The sequence below is a fragment of the Vespula pensylvanica genome, chromosome 4 (genome assembly GCF_014466175.1).
Source record: "Vespula pensylvanica isolate Volc-1 chromosome 4, ASM1446617v1, whole genome shotgun sequence".
Taxonomy (NCBI): Eukaryota; Metazoa; Arthropoda; class Insecta; order Hymenoptera; family Vespidae; genus Vespula; species Vespula pensylvanica.
The window spans coordinates 9,825,746-9,849,896 of NC_057688.1; the positions used below are offsets into that span (position 1 = coordinate 9,825,746).

The 24,151-nt window shown below is 34.4% G+C and overlaps 4 protein-coding genes across 20 annotated transcripts in view; 2 read left to right on the top strand and 2 right to left on the bottom strand.

The window, feature by feature from the left end:
• LOC122628815 (potassium/sodium hyperpolarization-activated cyclic nucleotide-gated channel 3) overlaps nucleotides 1–5,829 on the bottom strand; it is a 58,269-nt gene extending 52,440 nt beyond the window's left edge. For 5 of the 13 annotated variants that reach the window (XM_043811499.1, XM_043811500.1, XM_043811498.1 and 2 more), the window contains exon 1: nucleotides 4,580–5,820. In XM_043811499.1, coding sequence (XP_043667434.1) covers nucleotides 4,580–4,617 — 38 coding nt within the window. In that variant the 5' untranslated portion in view covers nucleotides 4,618–5,820. Of the gene's footprint in view, nucleotides 1–4,579 lie in introns of all 13 variants that reach the window. The other 8 variants (XR_006327118.1, XM_043811506.1, XR_006327119.1 and 5 more) reach the window with 5 other exon arrangements.
• Nucleotides 5,830–10,214: 4,385 nt separating this feature from the next.
• Nucleotides 10,215–19,325, top strand: LOC122628814 (protein O-GlcNAcase). Of its 4 annotated transcripts, none has more exons than XM_043811492.1 (13): nucleotides 10,215–10,561; nucleotides 10,772–10,823; nucleotides 10,869–11,219; nucleotides 11,300–11,744; nucleotides 11,819–12,402; nucleotides 12,522–12,842; nucleotides 12,928–13,102; nucleotides 15,028–15,081; nucleotides 16,535–16,620; nucleotides 16,686–16,855; nucleotides 16,947–17,142; nucleotides 17,236–17,395; nucleotides 17,505–19,325. In XM_043811492.1, exons 2-13 carry the CDS (start codon nucleotides 10,788–10,790, stop codon nucleotides 17,639–17,641), a joined length of 2,715 nt encoding a protein of 904 aa, XP_043667427.1. In that variant the 5' UTR covers nucleotides 10,215–10,561; nucleotides 10,772–10,787; the 3' UTR covers nucleotides 17,642–19,325. The 4 variants fall into 4 exon arrangements, with proteins under 4 accessions (XP_043667427.1, XP_043667425.1, XP_043667424.1 ...); XM_043811490.1 differs by having other exon boundaries at nucleotides 10,886–11,222; nucleotides 11,303–11,744; XM_043811489.1 differs by having other exon boundaries at nucleotides 10,886–11,219.
• LOC122628819 (leucine-rich repeat-containing protein 27-like) lies at nucleotides 13,101–22,019 on the bottom strand. 2 transcript variants are annotated; one of them, XM_043811515.1, is made up of 13 exons: nucleotides 21,843–22,019; nucleotides 21,460–21,649; nucleotides 21,133–21,371; nucleotides 20,857–21,046; nucleotides 20,557–20,715; nucleotides 20,314–20,476; nucleotides 20,095–20,199; nucleotides 19,786–19,868; nucleotides 19,648–19,712; nucleotides 19,519–19,571; nucleotides 19,331–19,448; nucleotides 19,164–19,236; nucleotides 13,101–15,143 (listed from the first exon to the last, which is right to left on the bottom strand). In XM_043811515.1, exons 1-12 carry the CDS (start codon nucleotides 22,017–22,019, stop codon nucleotides 19,174–19,176), a joined length of 1,605 nt encoding a protein of 534 aa, XP_043667450.1. In that variant the 3' UTR covers nucleotides 13,101–15,143; nucleotides 19,164–19,173. The 2 variants fall into 2 exon arrangements, with proteins under 2 accessions (XP_043667450.1, XP_043667449.1); XM_043811514.1 differs by lacking the exon at nucleotides 13,101–15,143 and adding an exon at nucleotides 17,210–17,609.
• A 114-nt stretch (nucleotides 22,020–22,133) lies between these two features.
• On the top strand, nucleotides 22,134–23,944 carry LOC122628823 (cilia- and flagella-associated protein 300-like). Its single transcript, XM_043811520.1, has 6 exons — nucleotides 22,134–22,267; nucleotides 22,378–22,459; nucleotides 22,576–22,645; nucleotides 22,730–22,902; nucleotides 22,982–23,154; nucleotides 23,236–23,944. Exons 1-6 carry the CDS (start codon nucleotides 22,173–22,175, stop codon nucleotides 23,432–23,434), a joined length of 792 nt encoding a protein of 263 aa, XP_043667455.1. The 5' UTR covers nucleotides 22,134–22,172; the 3' UTR covers nucleotides 23,435–23,944.
• Nucleotides 23,945–24,151: the final 207 nt, after the last annotated feature.

A 24,151-nucleotide genomic window follows, 5' to 3' on the forward strand; every position in this document is an offset into this window, starting at 1 on the left:
GTGCACTGAAACTACAAAACGAACGAATCTATTGTCTCGGTTGATGCTCGACTTCTTCTCACCGCCCCCACACTCTTGCTCTCATCCTTTTTCATCTTTTTCTTCTTTTGCTTTTCCTTTTTTCTTTTTTTGTTTTGTTTGTTGTTTTGTCTTTGTCTTTCTCTCTTTTATCTTTAACGCACGTGATATATAACGATCGCTACCGTTACACGACGATAAGCCGTTATTTCCCACGATAGCGAGATACGCTTTACTATTTACAAAGAAATAATTTCGTCTTTAGCGATCATTTCTCACGTCTTGGAAATTTCACCTACTAGTGCAAAACTCTTTTTTTCTTTTCCTCCCTTTCTCCTTTCTCTTCCCCTGTAATTCGTCATTGCGCCGATTAAATGTTCTCGATTTCACCTCAAGATACCTCCTTATCACGCCAACAAAAGGATAAAGAAAAGAAAGATTTAGAAATTAAGTACGAAAGAGGGGGAGTAAGAAGCAAAACGACTACGTCAACAAATTTATGCCATGTGAGACTTACCTTAATAACTTTTTTTTTCTTTTTTTTAATGCCTTAGCGAAAACGTGATTAGGTAAATAAAAAGATATAATGTACGTTGTAGCAATAATGAAAGTCAATTGTCGAGACATGCAATATGAAAAAACGATCGTAATGAGTAGAGTGCGTTTCCTACAATATATCATTCTAATAGTTCGATGCACTATTTGGTGCGGTGAAAGATATAGAGAAGAAATGGTGAAGAATGGATAAAAGACACAAGGTGAAAGATAGACGTAATGAGACATGCAAGGCAAAAGTCATGTTACGAGGCGATTTTCTTGAGCCGATAATTACTTCTAAAGAAATATGTAGATCGGATAAAGGGGGAATAATAAATGAAGAGTGGATGCTTTCGTTAATTAACACGTACAAGTGATGTCTGCGATGAAAGAATATGTATAAAAAAGATAAGAGGGAGCAGAAGAATAAGAATAAGTAATAGTAAATAGTAATGATAATACAGTAGTAGTAGTAGTAGTAGTGATGGTGATGGTAGTAGTAGTAGTAGTAGTAGTAGTAGTAGTAGTAGTAGTAGTAGTAGTAGTAGTAGTAGTAGTAGTAACAGTAGCAGTAGCGGTAGCAGTAGTAGTAGTTAGTGGTAGTAAGAAGAAAGAGTAGTAGTAGTAGAAGTAGTAGTAGAAGAAGAAGAAGAAGAAGAAGAAGAAGAAGAAGGAAAAGAAGTTTCGAGCACAAAGAACGAATGAAGGTGAAAAAATAAGAATAAGAGTTAATGTACCCTATTGCTCATAGTCTGCGATGGTGATCACCCGGAAGTCCCGACAATAGGCCAATTCCTACCAACACAATAATACAACAATCAGTGACTTTTTTAATAGAATGCTCGCAATGCTATATCCTATTAATAACACAATGTTAAAAGTAGCATCGTCGATGAACGCGAAGGACCGAGATCGTGCGATTCGTATAATCGTTTTTCTTAGACTTATCGTTATCGATACTTTACCGACGTAATTCGGCTCGAATCGCGTAGACGCGAATACTGATTGACGTAAGTCGTAGGTACGTGGATTTTACCATGTGGGTTAAAACGTAATATTAGAGATTCTAGAGTCCTCGAGGGCTGCGAGATGCGAACCTCGACAGAGATTGCTGAGATATGAACCGCTGCCATTCTCTAGCACTTCTTCTGTTACCCCTTCACCCACACGCTCCTCCCCGCTATCCGTACCACTCGTACACCCCCCTAGGATGACTCCCACCATTTTTATGCCCACTCGAAAAACGCCTTCAACCGCCTATTTACGAGACACGAACAAGCCACGGCCAAAGAAATCTAGGTCGCCGATTTTAATCGACTCGAAAAAGGACCATTCAGCCAACGTTGAAATTTAATCAATCTCTTCCTAGAAATTCCTACACTATAATAAACTATTCTTCTTCGAGCAACTATACACGATTGTGTATATATCTACGTATATAGCTATGTTTATTAAATATTTATATATTGTATACTTATAACATACGCGCGTTATCACGGAAAATAAATGTACAACTCAAATATAATTCGACGTTGAACTTGTGCCAAATGATATGATGGCACTTGCAGGGAATGACATATGAAAATGTTGTTAATACACTTGAAGCACATTAACGAGTGCTTTAATAACGCATATCGTAAATACCAAGCGTATATCTCTCCCTCTCCCTCTCTCTCTCTCTCTCTCTCTCTCTCTCTCTCTCTCTCTCTCTCTCTCTCTCTCTCTCTACTTGAGAATCATTAAGATCTCATATATACTTTTTTATTTATATTATTTCTTTTCTCTCTCAAAGTCGTTCATTAATATGACCACTAGAACATACGACCCGATAACTTTAGATTAATAACCGCATAAAATTAGTTATCTGGAATAAAGTGGCATATTCAACGAAAAAGAAAAAAAAACGATATTATTATCGTCAGAACGTGCTTTATGAAAGAACGAATACGATGTCGTTACGAGTGTCGATTAATTTTCCAATAGGAAAGGACGATTAATGCAATTATATCTGAAAAAGAAGGTTATACGTCGCAGTTTGTTACGTCCACATGCGTAAAAATTATTGAGATGAATTAACGCAGCAGGAAAATTGAAAACTTTGGGAATAGAATAGAATAGAATAGAATAGAATAGAATGGAATAAAATAGAATAGAATAAAATACAACGGAATAGAGAGAGAGAGAGAGAGAGAGAGAGAGAGAGATTGTAAGAAGCGAAAAATAGTAAACAAGATATAAGTAAAATAAAAAAAGACGAAGAATAAAGACAGAAAAGAGGAAGAGAGAGAGAGAGAGAGAGAGAGAGAAGGGGGAGAGAGAGAGAGAGAGAACGAGAAGTACAATATGGGTCAGTTATTGATTGCTCCCTGATCGACTCTCCGTAATGCCTACCATTCATCTCTAACGTTTCTATCCATGTTGTCTTAGATATCGACGATACGCAAGTAGCACTTGGTGGTCCAGCTCATCGAGCGTGTCTTCCATCGCTGCGAAAAATGACGACGCTAATTTGAAAAATATTTCGAAACTTCTCGAAAATGCGAAAGCAGGACGAAAGCAAGACTTTATTATTATATGCGACAAAGAACGGAACGCGTATTAGCGTCGCATAATGCATCAGCCTATTTGCGTCGACCCTTATCACGTTAAATCACCGCTATTATGGCCAAGTACGGACAACTCGTGCGACGAGGGTATTAACGAAGTAAATTAAGAAAGAAAAATTCTTAAACTAGTATGTTTTGAATACGAAATACAAATGAAACGTGACCATTGCTAAGAAAGTAGCAAGCTGCGCTGCAACGCTCGAATGCAGCCATCGTTAGGACGAAGTTAGTTTCGTTACGAACTCTCCTACTTAATAAACTGCTGTCATTCTTAGTTCAAGTTCTCGCAACAACAAGTATCATTTTTTAAAGAAGGCTAACGAGGAAACATTTTCAATCGATAAAATCGATAAACTTTCGATCTTGGCGATCTTCACAATTGATATACAACGAAGGAGAAAAGTTTGCGCCTCATTTTACTCCGAAACGTTCGATCTACTTGAACAAAGCAGGTCGTTCATTCAACAAAGCAACAGCAATGACAGCTCAATGGCTGCAAAATGTGGGCTAACCCTGAGGGTACGATTTTATTGGAGCGACGATAAAAGGTAGTTCTATGAAGGAAATGACGACAATTTCAAAGCGAACAAAGAATAAAAATACGTGTTTGTATAAAGCCGAAGAAGCCAAGCGTGTCAATGACTAGGTCGCTGTCGAATCATCGGCCGATTCGAAGAATTCTTCTCTGGCTTCCGTACGCACTCCGATCGTCGATGAATCGTTTCCTTATCAATTATAACGCCTCGTCGTTATTTTCGTAGGGACGAAATTCCTATCGGTTTAAAACCTAGAGCCCACCTAAGAGAGAGCGTCCGAACGTTAAAAAGAAAAAGAGAAAAAAAAAAGAAAGGAAAAAAGAAACACGAACGCTGTCATCCTTCTCGGCACGGGGAGAGAAGCGACTAAGCATTTTCAAAAACGATTCCTTCGATATTTATTAATTCGAAAGAAATATTATTCCATGCAGCTGTCGTGTCTTCGTTTAGTTCGAATTTAATCTCTCGAGTCGTCCCCAGGCACCTCGCTGCACTGCCAAGTATTATCAAAGAACACGCACGAATTTCATATAGCGCGCGTGCTAATAATCCTTACGATTTATTAGCTCGGCATTATAGTAAAAGCAATTTAACGTCGAGGAGATCCGTTCTATTAGATAAAACATTAATGGCCGTTTCCTAATGATCGTTCGTTCGCGCTACGTAGCTACGCTGAGATGAGCGAAAAAGAATACTAAACGTTACTACGTAAACGTCACGTGCTTCTCATCATGCGCAACGACGAACGCATCTACTCAAAGGATACGGTGTTGTCGTCGCTCGGAAAATCATAGAACCGAAGAAAGAATAGAACAGATGTCGGTTAAAGGAATCTAAAGAGAGCTAGGTAGATAAAGTTGATCGGACAAGATCGGTACTTACGGATGAGAGACGCGCCTATGGAGGCTTCTGAGGGACATGGCTCTGTTCTTGTTGCGAGCCGTACCTCCGAAGGAAGCTTGGAAGATGGTCCCGCTTCCGGCGTCGGTTCCGGCGTCGGATCCGGCGTCGAGTCTGGCGTCGGGTCCAGCGTCGGTTCCAGGATCGGTTCCAGGATCGGTTCCAGGATCGGGTCTAGGAGCGGCGGCGACGTCAACGCCAGCGTTACCGTTCGGCGTGACGCGGCGCGAGGCAACCGAGCCGGGAGAGGCTGCGAGTTGGTCTCCCGTCGGTGCCGCGGCCACCGCCGCCGCCGATGCGAGGCCCCCCGAGGTCGCCAGAACGGTGCTGCTGGTAGTGGTGCTGCTGGTGGTGGTGCTGCTGCTCCTGACGGTGATGGTACGCCGGAATGGGCCCGACGTACCCGACAATCGCCGTGCTAATCTGCGGGCGAGCCGACGGGCCAGGCGCGCCCCTGCACCACCGACACCCACGCTGACGGTATTTCTGTCCCACCCCCCGTGTCCAGGGGGTGGTACAAGTTTCACGGTTTACCCGTTCAAAACCTTCCTCTTTCTTTTCTATCTCCTTCGTCTCTGCTTTGCCGCCAGGCTCTCTCGAACGCTCCGAGACTCGCTTCTCTTCCGTCCTACGCGACGAATTATCCAGCCTCCTCGCCTCTCCTTTGTTCTTTCTCTCTCTCTCTCTCTCTCTCTCTCTCTCTCTCCCTCCCTCTATCTATCTATCTATCTATCTATCTATCTACCTCTACAATTATCTTTCTTTCCTCGCTTATCGCATTTCCTTTCGCTACGAGCGACGATCGAAATTCCGTCTTCGGCGCGACGACAACGATCTGCTAGTCGCCTGCGATGCGTAAGAATTTTCAAGAAAAATTTTCAGACAAACAGAAAGATTATCCAATTTTCAATGTAAACTGCTTGTAAACGTACCTGCGCGTATTCGTATCGAGGGCATCGATGGATTCAAATAAAAGAACGATTAGCCCAAGTACGATCAGCCTCGTGCTATCGAGTCGTTCAAGGGAACGCGATTTCCATATCCTCGTCCTTGATCGTATCACGAACCGTAAGAATTTTCTTTGCGCGTCGCGTCAAATCAGCTTCCACGAGTTTCTGCGCGATCTTACGAGATTCTTCTTTCGAAAGAAGCATCGCGCTACCTTGCTCCATTTCCCTTCGAGCCCACGTGTCTTCCTCTTCCTTCCCCTTCTCCTTATCCTTCTCCTTCTCCTTCACCTTCTCCTTCTCCTTCTCCTTCTCCTTCTCCTTCTCCTTCTCCTTTTCCACCTTCTCTCCTCTCGCTCTAATATAGCTTAGTATCACAATGAACGATTTTCCTACGCTTAGCCTTAAGATTATAAAATCACAGTCGCAAATTGATACGGATCCTGTCGTGCGAGCCCTCCCTCCCTTTCGCGCGAGGACGGCGATCGTTCTCTCACCGCTTCCTATCGCTCTGCTCGTTGCCGACGCGCATGAATTTCTTCAGGCTCTATCCGTATAACGAAATCCGGATGATCGAGAGAAAACGTCGTTCGCACACCGTTGCTCCCTACGGGACGGATTGCGTCTGCTCATCGATATCGATACTCGCCGCCTCTACGAAAAGCCTTTCCGATCTTTCACCGGCTTCGCTCGGCTCAGCTCGGCTCGGCTCGCGCCACGAGGCTCTCGTGCTCTTTGTTCGAGCGAATGACTGCTACCATCACCGGCACAACCACTACTACCACCACCACCACCACCACCACCACCACTACCACCACCTTCTCTACTGCCACTACCACCACCGCCGTCGCTGCCGCCACCACCACCTCCACCACCACCACCACCACCACCACCGCCGTCACCACCGCCACCACCGCCTTCGCCCTCGCCCTCGCCCTCGCCCACGCCGCCGCCGCCACCACCACCACCGTCTCCTCCGTCTCCACCTCCACCACCACCACCACCTCCAGCACAACCCTCCGTCGACTCGGCGAATCAGCACGCGATATCTCGCGAAAATCAAAGAACTCTCGATCTATTTGAATCCTCGCGATTCTTCCCGCGCTTTATCGCATTCGCCGAAATCTTTGGGTCCTGCGTAATCGCACGGCTGTATCTTGTACGAAAGAAACGAAAGACCAGCGATGCCATTTTCTTTTGTCCTCTTATCTTCTTCCTTCTTCCTTTATCTTCTTCCTCTTCTTTTTCTTCCTCTATTACTACTTTGCACTATTACGAGACAATAGTATCTAACGGTAAGTCCTATGCGATAAATTTCATTCCTCCGTCTCGAAAGCGCTCCCTCGTTCCACGATCGTACCGTTGTCGAGCTCCATTTTCGATGCGCTCTTCCGTCGAGGAAACGACGATTACAAAACGAACGATTTTGAGTCTTCAAAAGCCGGATACAGATCTTTGAGACGTCGGGTGGCGAGTATCGATCGAGAATCATCAACCGACATATCCTTCCATACCCCTTCTCCCTCTCTCGTACTCTCTTTCTCCGTTTCTCTGTCTCTCCCACTCTCTCTTTCTCCTTAGAAAACTCCACAAGATAAGAGAAGATGTCGCTCGAGCGCCTACCGGAACTCAAAATTATACCTCCGCTTTACTTCTTTCTCTTTCTCTCCTTTCGATTCTTTCGCACGAATCCTATCCGGTTTCCTTTTTCCCAACTTTTATCTCTCCACCTTCTCAGCTTCCTCTTTCCTCCTTCAACGACGTATTCCTTCTTAGGTATATCGGTCGAGTCTGATTCGCTTTGATCGGAGCATCCTTCTTTCGCTGCAATTACATTTCCTGCTTTTATTATATAAATATATTACAAAACATACAATTAATAAATTTGATACTTTTCACGTTCTCTCGTTTCTCTCCTTTCTCTCTTACCGTCCGAATTCCGCCCTAACGAAGACGCGGAGCGACGATTCGATCGGTTCTTATTGTCGAGCACACCCTAAATCTCGATACTCTCCACTCTTACCTCCTTGAGCAAAACGATGAAACGTTGCGCTTTTCTAAAGGTAACGGTGTCGAGCGAGAGTATCATTCCCTTACGTATGATCACGGGCACTGCGATAACGCGACGCGACGAATCGAATCACGGAAGATTATAATTTGGGCTACCGATCGTCAATGTTTTTCTGTCGACGTTCGTGCTCTTCGATACACGCTTCAATCACGATTATATTCGTTCGTCCTACCTCTCCTCTTTTTTATGCTTATTTATTTATCTCCTATCCCCTATCTCCTCCCGTTCTCTCTCTCTCTCTCTCTCATCCCACCTCGCTCTGCGCATTCCACTCACTTGGCCCTCTCACTAGTACTCGTTTCGCCAAAGAAGCTACTTTCGCACCCTCTCATCCATCCATCCAACCATCCATCCATCCATCCATCCATCCATCCATCCATCTACCTGTTTCCGTTCTTTAATTCGACCGCTTATTCATTCATCTACCTTTCTACCTATCCACCGTTCCCCTCCTACCCTCCGCCAAAGCTCGTTTATATGCTCCGATCGTAAAACGAATGTGAGAGAGCGTGATACGTTCCTTCGCTCTAAGACGATGCCATGCATGCGCGCCGATCGTCCTTATTGATTACGACGCATTGCTGCGTGTGGAAAGCCGATCGCTTTTCTGGCAGGAAAAAGGACGTTCGTTTCCAACGTCGTCAATGATGCGAGGGATCGAAAACGTTTCCTTTGAACGGTAGGGCAGGTAAACGCGGAAAGGGAATACGTAGATATTCCCCACGATCGGTACGAGCCACTGAGCGATTAACCACTCTGCAACAGTGGGTACCGTTATACGCGTTCAAACGTACCATTGACTTTGACGTTAGGCGGCTGATAGCCGGCCTCGTACTGATACCGTACCGCCCGCGCCGTGACAACCACGGCCTGACTACACCCGCCCCTTTCCCTTCACCCTTCTCCCTTCTTAACTCTTCTCCGACCACCGCTACGCCAACGACGTACCGACCAGCCGAAAAACAACCCTCTTTTGCAAACGATTTGGGCGCCACTCCACGACTTTCCTCGAAAACGATTCTCCTCCTAGATATGACACTTCCTTTCTTCGATTGTCTTCCGATACAACGCTGCTCCTGTTCTCTTTCCCTTCTCTTCTTTTATTCCCTCGATATCTTTCCTCTTGATGATCTCGATTATCCTTACATGACGTGTTAATCTAACGATATATTTTTTTATTAATAATAATTCAAAATCCTATACCCACATATCTTCGATCCTTTTCGTTATTTCTTTTCAAAGACTCCATCGAATATTCTTCGTATCAATCTCAACGGTGACTCGACTAGAACGTATCAAAGTTATTACTTGGTTATTTGGTTAAATGATATTATGATCAAGTTTGTTCTAAACGCTAATCTTATAATCAAAGCAAAGTCATATTATTATGACTTTGTAACATTTTATTTTATACGTCCCTTATTAGATGATAGGTGCGCGAATCCTTTCAATGTTTAACCTGCTTCCTATCCAATGACGATATAATTAACAAATGAATCTGTAAAAAAGATTCGTCGTTATCAACATTTTCGTTGGCAGTCTTAAACGTTTCGTCTTTGTGTACTCTAAACATTATCCATACTTCGAGAAGCCAGAAACACACACACACACGCGCGTATATATGTATACACATGTATATATGCATACGTGTAGCATATGCACGCGTGAAATGGCTCTAACGACATCTACCGATGATCGTCGCAAATAATTGTGGAAAAAAATAGAAACAATTTTGGTATGAAATTCAAGTACTTTGTATATACGAAAAAATCTTTATAAGTATCAGCAAGATATTTCAATTGATTATATTAAAAATACCTCGAGTTCCATTCATGTTTCGATCTGTCATAAATATTTTCCGTATGAAGGTAACTTCAAATTTGAAGGTTTGAGGATCAATGAACTACGTTCGTTTGAAGAAAAAGATAATGAAATACAATTTCGAGATTGGAACATGCCTTACGACGACTGAAATAATAAGAATCTGGCGTCGTAATTATCTTTAAATGCAACCAGCATTTTAATGTGACGACAATGAAAGACGCGTAACTATGAATTCTGCAACAATGGCGCTTGGCGCGAAGATCAAAGAAAGATGAACGTTCACTGGCGCATGCGCACATAGTTATTTTTTTTTTGCATACGTGTATATGATTTATCTTTCATAACACGTTTCTCTGTTTACTCAATACTGATCCAATTAAGTTGATACAATATCTTTAGTAATCCAGTGTAAAAAGAAATAACGAAACTATGAAAAATTGAAAGATTCTAAATAGAAATTCATAGACGGTCGCTCGATTATTTTTAAAGAAAAATATAAATAGTTAAAGAATTAGAAAGCTGTATGAAGGAAAGTTACATATTCATAATAATTCACAGATTCGATTAAAAATTACAAAGTGAAACTTCTGTTTGCATCTTGTGCATATAACGATGTTAATCAAATTGTAAATATCGACTGTTACTCGTAAATCTTTCTTCTTCTTTAATTTTCTTGGTACAAATAATCATACATAGCCTTACATACGGACGATAGATTTGTGATGGCGCCACAGATCAAAATACATTTTATTTTGCAGAGTCGATTTATCGAAAAATCGTTCATTATCGATCGGAACAGTGAGGGCGCAGCATACAGGAATACGAAATTTAGATGTTCTTTCTTGTGTATTATGTGAAGAACTCATTTTTTCAATATTTTTCTTAAAAAAGTAATGTCAAAATAATAATCCGCTAACACGTGCCTTACGTTCTATAAGTTCATCGTTTATTTATTTGCTAAACTTAACGCAAAGTGAGTTTTTCTCGCTAACAGATTCCTTCGGCCATCTTAGCAACTCGATTCTAAACAAACGTGCCTGTTCGGATCCGCAATGGCGGAGACAAACGGGGCCGCAAATTTAAACACTAAAAACGGAAACTTCATTTGCGGTGTAGTAGAAGGTACGTAAACGGTATAAAATTATTATTTTTATTTTATCAATACAATATCTGTTTACCTGTATCTTGATAAAGGAAGCGTCATTTTACGTTATTGTGGATATGGATTTCTTTTTATTTATTTATTCTGGTTTTTTTTTTCTTTTTTCTTTTTTTCTTCTTTTATCTCTTTTCTCGTACATAATACATTACGTTATATTTCATGTATAACAGGATTTTACGGAAGACCATGGACGACGGAACAACGAAAGGATTTGTTTCAAAAGTAAGTTTATAAAGTGCATGAGATATGCGCGAAGAAACTCAAAAGTTCGTTTATATTTGTAGACTAAAAAAATGGGGAATGGACTCATATTTATATGCACCCAAGGACGATTATAAACATCGCGCGTACTGGAGAGATTTGTATACTGTGGAAGAAGCTGAACATCTAACGGGTTTGATCACAGCTGCTAGAGAATGCGGCATCACGTTTTATTATGCTCTATCTCCAGGATTAGATATCACATATTCCAGTGCCAAGGAAGTAGCAGCTTTAAAGAGAAAATTAGAACAAGTCAGCCAATTTGGTTGTACCGCATTTGCCTTATTATTCGATGACATAGAGCCTGAAATGAGCGAAGCAGACAAAGAAATGTTTCAATCGTTTGCGCATGCACAAGTATTTACATATATTCTCAAAAGCTTTTATAATTCCATAATACGTTTCTTTGTGTTATTCATTCGTTCTGATACATACAGGTTTCTGTCACCAATGACATTTTTCAACACCTCGGACAACCTCGTTTTCTTCTATGTCCGACACAATATTGCGCAACTCGAGCAATACCCAACGTGTCCTCTTCCGAGTACTTAAATACCCTTGGAATGAAATTAGCTCAAGAAATTGACATTATGTGGACGGGTCCTAAAGTAATATCAAGGCTCTTAACTGTTGAATCTATCGAAGAAATTACAGAAGTTCTTAGAAGGCCGCCTGTTATTTGGGATAACTTGCATGCCAATGATTACGATCAAAAAAGGGTTTTCCTCGGACCGTACTCAGGTAGATCACCTGATCTTATTCCTAAACTGAGAGGTGTTTTAACGAATCCAAATTGTGAGTATGGCGCGAATTTTGTCGCTATTCACACGCTGGCACAATGGAGCAGGTGCAATATCGATGGCAAGAGAGATTTAAGTCTGAGTATGTTTAGTAGTTTATACTTTTTAAATACTTTAAACAGTATATTGATATGTTGCTTGTATTTCGTTTCATAGACGACACTGTATCTGCTGATATTAAATTAGAAACAGAGACGGAAGATGGAGTTGTCGGGGAAGACGTTCCTTCAACTTTATCTCCAAACATGTATCATCCACGTCATGCGCTCAAAAATGCGATAAGCGAATGGTTATCAGAATTTAATAAGAAAAAAGTAGCGTGGGGTGTCATCGCGAAACCACAGCCATGCGTAGCTCCGACAATACCAATCCCGATTATTCCTTCTGTAAATACATGTATGAGCTTGACATCCACAACGACAACAACGGTTCCTGCAACTCCTACACCAGTAACTAATTCGAATCACCTTCAAGCATTGGCTGAAGTATGCTCTACTGTTACAAGTAGCGATAGTTTTGCTCAACCTTCTTCTGGACCCATGATGAATTCTTTAGTATCTGATACCAAAGTAATCAGTGAACCTATAGTTTCAACGATATCTCCCAGTGTAGGAAACGAGGCGATTACAACGACCGTATCTTCGGTCGAACCAATGGATTGTAACACGACCCCGAGTGATTCTCCTGCTCATGGAATAAAAATACACGTAGAAGACGACATCATGGTGGAAAACACTTCTGTAAGCCATTTGTAAAATGAATTTATAAAACTTTACAGTGTAAATTCGTTTTACAATGGTTTTCTTTTCTTTTCTTTTTTTTTTTTTTTCTTTTTTTTTCTTTTCCCACATTTTCTTAGACATGTAGTGAAGCTTCTGCAGGTATGCAAGTAGAAGTAGATGGTACTTCTCCTACAGTAAATGGTACACAAATGATAATCGAGAACGACAGCGAATCTCATGAGAATACTGATAATGTAGATCAAGATTCTTCATCGATAAAAGATGCAGACAAACAATTGACTCAAGAGGATTTATGCCTGTTATGTGATTTATTCTACTTACCGTTTGAACATGGTGGTCAAGGTATTCAATTGTTACAAGAATTCAACTGGCTAAAGAGCAATGCTCATGTCGTTATGAAGAAATCGAAAGAAGAGGATGCTGCTTCACAATCCGATGTAAGCAAACACGGTTTATAGTTTATCGTAAACTAATCCTTTTACAAGTAATTTTTCCTTTACAATTCTAATAAATATATTTCAGATAGAAGAGTGGCATGCTCGTGCAGCTAAATTAAATGATATGTGTAATGCAGTAAATAGATTGTTTCAACGACTTACTTACTGTAATAATCGCGAACTATTATATGATTTGTATTCATATATGTGGGACATGAGAGGAGTTGTATCATTGCTAAATAGTTATGTAAAATGGTTAGGTAAGTTCCATTATTTCTCTTATAGATACAATCTCTTTACATAAAATTTTCTAAAAGTAACATATTCTTTTTGAGAACAATGTAACATTTGGAATCGATATATATGAGTAATATCCATTGAAATATGCATTGAAAGTGGTTTCATATTTCAATTAGCAAAGTATTACATTAACGATGAAAGTCTGCTCAAAATGCTAATATGCTGGTACAGTAATTTAATTTCTAAATACTTTATCATAATTTTACATTATAAACGAAAAAAAAAAAAAAAACACATTAAATTAATGTATATTAATTCGATTCTAAATTTTTATTCTCAGTTTACTGGTCACTGTACTTGAACTATATTGGCTATATGGAATAATTTGTTTAGCTGCAGACAAATGCTGTTGTTGGCCTTTCTCAAAAATATTATTGTTTATTATCTGTACTTGTATTTCAGAACAGATGTATCTACAATATTGGTAAGTGCGTAGCGTCTTTTTTAACTTTTATATTAATTAAACTTTTTACAAGGAAGGTATATTTTCATTACAATTATGTTACTATAGCTCGTAATAATATTTTAATTACAATAAAAGATCATGTTGTAACATGGATAGTAAAATAATGGATTTAAGTAAAACTTAAGTAGAGTAATAATATGATATTTCATGTTAATTTTATTTAATTTTTTTTTTTTTTATATTTCATGCAATTTGTTACTTCTTTTACGTATTTATAATTAAAATTATAAATATTATTATATTTTATTGACAATTATAATCATCTTCCTTGCAAAAAGATGTTAAATTTTCAAAATAGTTTTTTCTTTTTTCCTTCCATCTCTTTTTCTTTTCTTTTTCCTTTTCTTCTTTTTTTTCTTTTTTTTTTTTTTTTATCTTTCTTACATTTTCGTTGGAACACATTTTATTAAATCCGAAAATTATTGATGTACCCTTCAGTGCTACTTTATCATACATTATCAGAGGTATACTCTGATGGACGATAGACAGAGTTATTTTTTATTTTGAATTATACGTCTTTACTTAATACGCCTTAAGAGGGTAGAAATTATTTATTTTCAATACACGCAATGTATTTTTTGAAATTAATTGATATATCGGCCGGTCGTATATCACGCAGATGTAATTACTACACAATTTTGAGATTTATGTTACTATAAATATTTGTGCAATTGTAAAATTGGGGACATCTGTAATAATCGGTAAATTATTGCATTCCGTGGATCGCATATCCACGAAATTATTTCTTACATTTATTTCTGCGCTTTAGAAATGAATGTACCATGCGGCATTGCATGAAATCGAATAAATAAGATTGCTATAAACTTGAATCAAATTTATATAAATACGTTTACTCGTACAACTCGTCTGTTATTTCAAACAAATTTAAATGTGAAAAATTCAACACAATTCATCACAGATTCTCGTTTACGTACGTAGCAAGCTCTTATTTATGCGTTAATTAATTTAATTAGGTCAGCCACGCATAATTGAATTTAACTCAATGCTGCGATATAAATTGTAAAAATGATACGAATGAATACGAAAATAAATAAAAAAAAAAAAAAAAAAAAAAATATCGTGGCTTTCCTGCGCAAGTACTGCGGCAAAAACTTACAAGATAAGTATTTCTGGGAAACCATTCAACAGCATTTCTTCATGGATGAACAAATATTGGATTTGAAATCTTCTTGTGCCAGCTATTAACATATTAATTGACTTTCTTTTACAGACAATACTTAGCAGAAACGTATTTATCATATATACACTCTCTATAATATAGAAAGTATATTAAACAGTTATATAGAAATAGTTATAATTTCCAATATTGACATTTCTGCTATGATAATATTATATGAGGAATGATACGACTTTAATACGCTGACTAACTACCACTCTGTGTTTTTGTCCTGTTGATAGCATTTGGCAGATTCCCAGCGACGATGACAACGTATACCCAGGGAAGCTACACATGTATGCGATTCATCAGTTTTAAGTAATTTACCATTGCGCGCGCGATTGGCGAGACCTTGAATCTGAAAGCAACAATTAAATTTTTTCTATTATATATTCAAGGTTTTGCACAATATATACACATTCATTATTATTTTTTAACATAAATAAGAAATACGCGCGTAGAAGCTGCATTCCTATGCCTCAGGAGATTATAATGCGCGATTGATACGCGATCTTTACGCATTATAATACAATGCGGATTGAGCATACTTATTGATATTACAAAGTAGCACATCTATTTTAGTCAATGATATTCGTTGCAATTTATAAAGAATTATGAATAATTTATTTGTAAGAAGCATTTTTGCTAATTAATTTTACGTTAGACACGCAGAAACGTTAATAGTATTTAAATTTATTCACGATTTATTTTATACTATATTGTACGCAGTACTGTACAGTACATTGTAAAAATCATATATTTTTAACTCTTTCGAATTTTATCTATATTGACTTAGACATGTCATAAGACTAAAATATGTTCTGCAGATGGAGTATGTTCAACCCATCATGTTTAGTAAAACAACACTTTAATATATAACATTTCATAAACTCTTGAAACGTAATATTTATACGGTCAATTACGATAGAAAAAAAGAAAAATTGATTGTATTGTTTATCTTATATTCATTATGATAAATAATTTTACTTTCTTTATAATTAATATTTTATTAACAATAAATAATCGTAAATGACCCGAAAAATACTTTCTTTTGCCAAGTTGCCTGTGCTAACTTATTTTGCTTAGTTCCAGAAACTATATTCTTTCCAGGATAATAAGAGTTTTATTTCAGGTGCAATTTGGCAAGAGAAATAGTATAATTTCACTAAATATGCTATATATATATTTATAGCAACCAAGAGTTTATGATCATGCAAACTAGCTTTGCGATTATAATTCTATCACTTTTCGTTTCTTCTTTTATAATAAATAAATAACATGAAACGCGCAGTTTCATATCTCTCATAAATATTTTAAATAATTTAAAGTTTTTCGTTGTTTAATAGTACTGTGCATGCACAGTATTTTCTTTTTGTATTTCTTCTTTTTTCTTTTTTTTTTTTTTTTTTTTTTTTTTAAACATATATATTCGAACGAAAGGCACTTATCTACATACTATATCACTACTCTCGTAATATCATTCTCGTAAGAGAATTTGTACTTTTCAAATTGACATTAGTTTCTTTCCCTCTTCTTTCTTGTATTTAGACAACGCCAGTTTTAATAAGATAATTGAAGGAAAGAAAATGAAATGCCATACCTAAAAACCCATTTGTGCATGACATAGATATAAGCAAAATTGATGCCCAGTGCAGTGGAGGCCATTTCAATATGTTCGTAGACATTACGCACGAATAAAATTATGTATTTAACGGTAGACTAATAAAATCATTTTCTGCCTTAAAATAGGGTTTTCGAACGGTTGGAAAGAAACATTTATGAGTGGTGATCAAGAACCATGGGTCTTTCGCGGTGGTCTTACTGCTGACCTACAGGTAGAATTTGCCTTTATAAAATCAGTAAAGTAATCGTCCATCTGTATAATGTTATTTGCTTTTAGAGATTAATTCCAGTGGACAGCGGTAACGATTTATTTGTTTATAAAGTCTCAGAAATACCTAGTAGTAAAATATATACAATACGGCCTTACTTAGCGAGCGATGAAGAAGCAGTTTACGCAGTATGCAATCAAATTTGTAACTGCACGGGATCATCGGCTGTAGCAGACAAGTACACGCATAATATCAAATTTTCTATTAAAATATTTTTTCTTATCAAACGACGAATATTTTATTCTTATAAAATATTATTACCACTTCAGATTAGTCGGTGGATTTTTAACATTAAGTCCTGAATTATGTATGATTGTTGAAGATGAGAATGGAATAGTAGGATACGCACTAGCTGCCTTAAATGTTAAATCTTATAATCAGAGGTTGGCAGTTTCTTGGATTCCTGAATTAAAGATGAAATATCCCTTGGATAATGGTATGAATAATTTACCACAGGATATTCAAGTATGTATACAAGTATAATAAATGCGCGTTGATATTTAACATCATTATATAATGATTTTTCATCTACTATCATTATATTAATTTTTATTAAAGGATGCGATACAGTATTTTCATACATTTAGTCCAGATGTATCAGAACAATTGTGTAGACATCATCCATCAAAACTTTTGTGCGCAATACTACCTACTGTAACAGATCAGTCAATTCCTAAAAGATTGATTACTTGTGTCTTAGCAGCTTTAAGAGCTAATGGCAAGTACTCTTTCAATAAATATATGATCGTTTTCTTTTTTCCTTCATATTTTTTGGAAAGAAAAATAGTAATTTTCGACAATGACGTATGCATTGTATATTTACATAGGTTCTTTCGGAGTTCATACAACCATGTGCTCAACAGATAAGGAAACTAATGATTTTTATACAAAATTAGGATTTGTTGAATTGAATCCAGCACAGGAGGAACATCCTGGAATAAAAACGATGTGTAGAAGTTTCTAACAGAGACTGAACGCACCATTATTATTTCTAAATAAAGTATATTTACTTGGAGGACATTCAACAAAGAAAGGATTTATGACATAAAAAATTTCGCAACAAATTAAAATTGTTTATGGATTTATATACATATGTACATACATATGTATATGTATGTTTAATCCAAACACGGAGAAAAATTTTATTCTTTTTTACATTTTTTTTTTTTTTTTTCTTACTCTGCTCTGGTAGTGTGAGTAAAATATATTAAAACGTAAAACGTATAATTTCTCTTAACAGAGATATACATAGAAGAATGTAAAAGTATTTAGTGTAATTAAATAATTTCTATTTCTTTCTTTCATTATATGATGCTAAATTAATCCTTTGCACTCTTTGCAATTCCTCTACAAAATGCCTAATTTTTACTTATATTTAGTCCAATTTATAAAAGATTTATAAAAAAAAAAAGAGAAACTCCTGATATCTTTTCTTTGAATAATAGTAGGCGAAAAATATACATACATATTACAAAAAAAACTTATTGTTATAACAGAAATGTCACAGTGTATAAGATTTCACTCTCCTCTGTCTATTTAATATAATGATAAATACATATATCATGTATATATTAAAAATAAATATTGTATAAAATATCGATGTAGTATCCTTGGTAAAAGTCAGTAAAGGAGAGCATAAATTTCCAAATCTTTAGAATTGTTTGCATTATTAATATTTCTGCTTATGTATGATATTATAGGGTTGTAATGATTAATAGCTAATCATTTGTGCAACTGATATGTACATAAACAAGGGCTACATGATAAAATGCCATTATGTGAGTTCAATAATGAATATCTAAATCTTATGACTTGTTAAGAACTATTTTCTTATTCAAGATATATTTATAATCGATTGAAACAAATTTTGATCAGAATCTGTTTTAAATAGTTACTATTCTGACAACATAAAATTATTGATTTTATACAATATTCATTCTATAATATAATACGAGCCTAAAATTGATATTAGAAACGTTTAAGCGGATATTCTAAACTTAAGTACGAATATAATTTACGCGTTTATTCTATGATTTCTCGTTTATTGTTTAATCGATCATAAAAGTTTATAAGCTTTTTTTATTTTAACATATACTGAAATTTATATATTATAGTATTCTTTATAACTATCTATAAAAGCATAAATTATATACGTATATACTATAGTATCTTTTATTACTAATATTCAGTTTATAATTTCGTATTACGAATAACATAAATTGGTTCTACAAATGCAAAATACATTATTTCAAATTGTGATATATAGTTCTCTAGTAATTATTATTTTGTTTGCATGTTATTATGTTGAAAGAAAAACTATATATGTGTGTTATTGCCATTACTCGTGATTAATATTTTATATTACGTAACAGATTATTTGACACATAGATCTACGATCATAGTGCATTAATTAAAAAATAAATTATAAAATATGAATACACACGTAAGCAATTTCGTATAAAATTCACATTTAGATTTATACTTACGAATATAGATTTAAGGCATTGTGGTAATATTATGTCGCTGAAGATGATGTATTTCTTTTTGTAAAAGACAAATCTGTAAACAATATTTGTACAAACTTGCAATCATTTTTTGAAGTTACTTATGAAATTTTTCAATAAAATTTAGAATTGCAAATGATCTAACAAACCTTTTTAATTGTATCATTTAGAAACTTTTGTTTGGAAGTTGGTGTCATATTTTTAATAACATCTGTATTTATTGTAGTTAATGAGTCCAATAATTCGATAATCCTTTTATTTATGTTACTGTAAAAATACGATCATATTTGTAACTTTCGGAACTTAGAAAATTATATTATATCGTCGTTATACTTACGTAGGTGATACGAATACTGTTTTATTTCTTCTTTGCAAATTCTTTTTATCGTTCTAAAAGATGACCGTTTATTATCATTTTCTAAAGCAATGTAACAAGCGATTTTTATTAAATATTAAAATATCTTACCAATTTGTTTTCCGCTTTAGATATATATAAGTCGTCGACATTATCGATAGCGAATGGAATGTCATCTAACGAACATACGAACTAATTATATTTAGATATTTTATCTTTAACTAAATGTACAGATTTTTATCATTATACCTTCTCTTCTTTTTGTAGCCTTTTCCATACTTTTAGAGAAACTGCTTTTGTCATCTCTCCATTCTTGTAGAGCTATTTTGTTTCTATATATAAAGTATGAACAATACAGAAACAAACGATATTAGTAACAATATATAGAAATAACAATTGGCCTATTTAAAAGTAGAACAATATATTCATTATTGAAAAATTTATTGCTGCTGTTAAAAACAAATGACAAACAATGCAGTGTAGTTTGTAATTGTAGATAAGTATTGGTTTTAAATAGACCATCGAATACGTTAGAAATTCATATGGATGACTACTGACTTCATTTTTTGAAGTACAGAAGCTTCTTTATTCAACATTTCTGTGATTTCATCAATCCATGAAAGTTGTTTTTGTCTGAGAAGATTTGTTCCTTTGCTGTTACATCTAGACATACACATGTTATAATTAATTTTAATATTATATTTATGTTAGTTGATCATTATCTATATAATTAAAATAATTAAATAATTAGATAAATTCATACTTAGATCATTATACCTGTTGTTTGGTTTATAAGCTTTTCTTTTCTCTATCATAGACATTTTATTAAATTTTTTTGATATATCACTGCAGCTATAGCAATTAATAACTTGTAAAATGTCAGACTTTTTTTTATTAATTGACCCGTTATTAAGAACTGTTAACGATTTTGGCTTTACTTCTGTTTAAAGCAGTAAAACAAAATTTATATATTACAATCTTGCTTCTAATTACAATGCATATGCAAAAAAACATTCTTACCCTTCACAGGTATTATTCCAACTTCATCTGGATGTAACTTATTCCATTCATTTTTTAAGAAGCTTAAAATATTAGAACATCCAAGTGCTACAATATCTTCCGGTGGCATAGTAAGAGGATTACGTGCCACTTGTAAATTTTTTAATTTAGGTACCATGCCTGCAAATATATATTATATTATTTACGAATAAAATATATAAATACATGTTTCACATGCAAAAAAAAAAAACAGCATTTAAATTGCAAGTAAACTTGAATATACACAATAGAGATAATTAGTATTTTATATTGCATACTTACAAAGTTCTAATGGTAAAACCTTTATTTTGTTTCCTTGTAATAAAAGCGTATGTAAAGAAGAATGAGATTTTATATTCTTTGGTAAAGATTTCAATTGATTATTCCGTATATCTAGCCATTCAAGATTTTGTAAAGAAGGAAAGAGCTCTTCAGGAATTTCTGACAAGGCATTATTCTCTAAATAAAGCATCTATAAATAATTCATACATACATACAGTAGTAAAATTTACTAGAAGATATTGGAAAAAGTGAAACTAACTTTAACGTATACAATACCCGTATCCTTGAAAAATGTTGCATTATATTATTTGGTAATACTGCAAGTTTTGCATTTGACAAATCCACAAATGTTGAATTATAAACTGACGTTTTTTCAGGAAGAGGTAATAAATCTGTATATTCTTTGTTTGAGTGCTGAGGCGTGTCTTGCGTTATTACTGAAGAAATATCAGATATAGTATCTAAATCTTCTGCAGGTATAGGGCACAACTCACTAATACACAATTCTTCGGGATCTTGAGAATATGTAAAAAAAAATTAAGATAGGTTAACTATTTTATATACAAGCAATAAAACTTTAATAATTTGTTCCTCATTATTTACCATAAGATACATAGGGCATATTAGCATTGTTTTCATGTAGATCAAAAGTTTTTTCATTGTTTAAAATATTAGCAAAATGTGATTCAGAAGTTATATTTCCATCCTCTTTTTCTTCCTCTTTATCCAATCCACAAAAATTATATGTATATAAATCAGTAGATTCCTCCTCATTATGATTCTTCTCACTTTGCTATAATAAATAATTTTTATATTAACATGTGAATATGCATTTCTATGTGTAATAACTACAATTGTAATATAAAAAGTGCAAGTAATATAATTGCATGTATGATTCATCAATGAATTTTGTATTTTCATTAAAGGTTAATTAATCAAAGCAAAATTTATGAGAAGAAAATAATAAGAGTGACCAAAGAAAATACCACATCTCTCGTTGTAATTTCCTCCGTTTCATTTAAGATCGTTTGTTCGTCAATATTTTCCTTTTCATAATCGTTTCTATTATTAACACATTGGTGAATTGACAAAGATCTATCATTATTAGATTCATTATGAAATCCATAATACTGTTCAAGAAGTTCTCGCGTTATATTAATCATTGGAATACATAAAAACCTGAATGGATATAGTTTAAAACATTTATCGTATAATTTTTTAATTTATTGAACAGAATCAATAACGTTCGAATATAAGTGTCGATTTAATTTTCTTAATTCAATGAGTTTCCATGGAAACAAAAGCGATGTTTGAAAATGGATATCGTTCCGCAATATACATTCATTCCACTTGCATGTAAAAATTACTTTAATATAAATGATAAAAAAACGCAAAATTTATTTAACAAATGGTAATCCCTCTTGTCATAATATTATAATATATTGTAATAAATTTTTATTTTATCAAAACATTCATATAAAGATTGCCATTGTTTTAATATTACAAACATTATTTCAATAGGGGATTGAAGGGAAATATTATTCTTCAACATTTTTCTTTCAACGAACCTTTTCATTCATATCATAAATACCAATTTGCTGAGGTACGTTATAATAGTAACAATAGCAATTGAGGATTGTATTTATTTATTTATTTATTTTTTTTTTTCTTAATTCCTTATAAGTATAAATTAAGTACATATATGCTATTAAATTGCAGGCCTTTTTTAAAAGCAGCATTGTTGCCCAAAACTTGTTAACAAAAAAAGGAAACTCATGGACAAAGCAAGGTATCATAGCTATCTTCTAATAAAAATTTTTTCCGATATTATATTATTAAATACGTTTATCCTTTTCTTTCTCTTTCTTTCTAGGAATCATTGCATCAACTGTGGAAGTAGAACAAATACCATGTTCTGTTACAAATATGTCTTTTTTTAATAAGTTACAAAATCCAGATAATGGAATAATAAATATTTCTGGTGTTATTTGCAAAAGATATGATAATGAAATTAATAATTTCCTTGTTTCTGACAAGTTGAGAGAGGTAAATTAAAAAAAAAAAAAAAAAATGTTAAATAACATATAACAAATTTAATTTAAAAGATGTGTTATATATTTCATAGATGTTATTAGACGAAGAGTCAGATCATTATGGTTTATATACAGAAGATGAAAGGAAAGAATTTATCTTTTGTATTTTCCAAATGTTAGTTCTTGGAGGAATATTATGTCAATATGAAGATACTTTGGAACCGTATCTTGATACTACCAAACGAATTTATAAAGATCTTATAAGGTTCTTAATTTCTTTTGTTAATTATTTTATTTGAATCATATGCCATAAGACAGTCTTAAATAGTATCATTAATTATTTCAGAGTACAAAAACGAAAACATTTGGATGATTTATCTGTCAGCACAACAGTTTTAAAAGTTACAGCAGAAGATAATAAAAAGCAAGCGTACTTTCCGAGTAATGATCCTTTTAACATACAAAATATTGGATTTCTATTGATTGATGGAAATCTACGTGAAGTTACAACCTTTCTACATCAGTTTGGAGGATATTGTGATTGATATTATTTATTTTTACTTTTAAGTCAACTTCATTTTTAATTGATAAGGAAGGACAAAGGGAAAAGGATAACATTTTTAATTACCCATTTATCTCATAATCGTTTATCAAATACGTACATATATTCTTAGTTAGTGCTTTCGTTCTCATTATATGCTACAAACTGTAACTTGGAATTATTAATATTATTTATGTGAGGAGAAATAATAATTATTTATGAATTTACAATCGCTTAATTCAAAATTAATGACAAATTTATTAGAATTATGATTTTAAATAAATAAATAAATAAATAAATAAATACGAATAAAGAAAATCTTATATTACATTAGACATGGCACTCTCATTTTCTTTAATTAGATTGTTAATTTGTACCCTATCTTATGCGTTTTGTTCATCGTTTTTATCGTGTAATTTGCATGGCACATTTATTAATAACTATAAAAATCATCTTTCAAGGATTTAAAACGAATATAATCATAATTGATACGATCTGAACGTATCAATTACTACGTTTCGTATATAACATTTTATTTCTTTTTCTCTTTCATAAAATATTTATAAATTAAAACGAAATATTATTTTCCAACAAATGACTGATTCTATTCATGGGATATAGTAATAAAGAAACGTAATCTTTATAATTATAATTGTTCAATAATTATTAATGATTATGAATGATGATGAAAAATATGAAATATTTCAGTAAAAATTATCTG

What these genes read in the sequence shown, in the direction of transcription:
- LOC122628823 (XM_043811520.1), top strand. Translation starts at nt 22,173, where the DNA reads ATGGATATCGTTCCGCAATATACATTCATTCCACTTGCATGTAAAAAT. An exon ending in ATAAATACCAATTTGCTGAG is followed by an intron (nt 22,460 to 22,575) that starts GTACGTTATAAT and finishes ATTAAATTGCAG; the next exon opens with GCCTTTTTTAAAAGCAGCAT. An exon ending in AAACTCATGGACAAAGCAAG is followed by an intron (nt 22,646 to 22,729) that starts GTATCATAGCTA and finishes CTTTCTTTCTAG; the next exon opens with GAATCATTGCATCAACTGTG.
- LOC122628814 (XM_043811490.1), top strand. Translation starts at nt 10,492, where the DNA reads ATGGCGGAGACAAACGGGGCCGCAAATTTAAACACTAAAAACGGAAAC. An exon ending in TCATGGTGGAAAACACTTCT is followed by an intron (nt 12,403 to 12,521) that starts GTAAGCCATTTG and finishes ACATTTTCTTAG; the next exon opens with ACATGTAGTGAAGCTTCTGC. An exon ending in GTCTTACTGCTGACCTACAG is followed by an intron (nt 16,621 to 16,685) that starts GTAGAATTTGCC and finishes ATTTGCTTTTAG; the next exon opens with AGATTAATTCCAGTGGACAG.
- LOC122628819 (XM_043811515.1), bottom strand. Translation starts at nt 22,019, where the DNA reads ATGATTAATATAACGCGAGAACTTCTTGAACAGTATTATGGATTTCAT. An exon ending in TATGCCCTATGTATCTTATG is followed by an intron (nt 21,372 to 21,459) that starts GTAAATAATGAG and finishes CATATTCTCAAG; the next exon opens with ATCCCGAAGAATTGTGTATT. An exon ending in AACATTTTTCAAGGATACGG is followed by an intron (nt 21,047 to 21,132) that starts GTATTGTATACG and finishes AATTATTTATAG; the next exon opens with ATGCTTTATTTAGAGAATAA.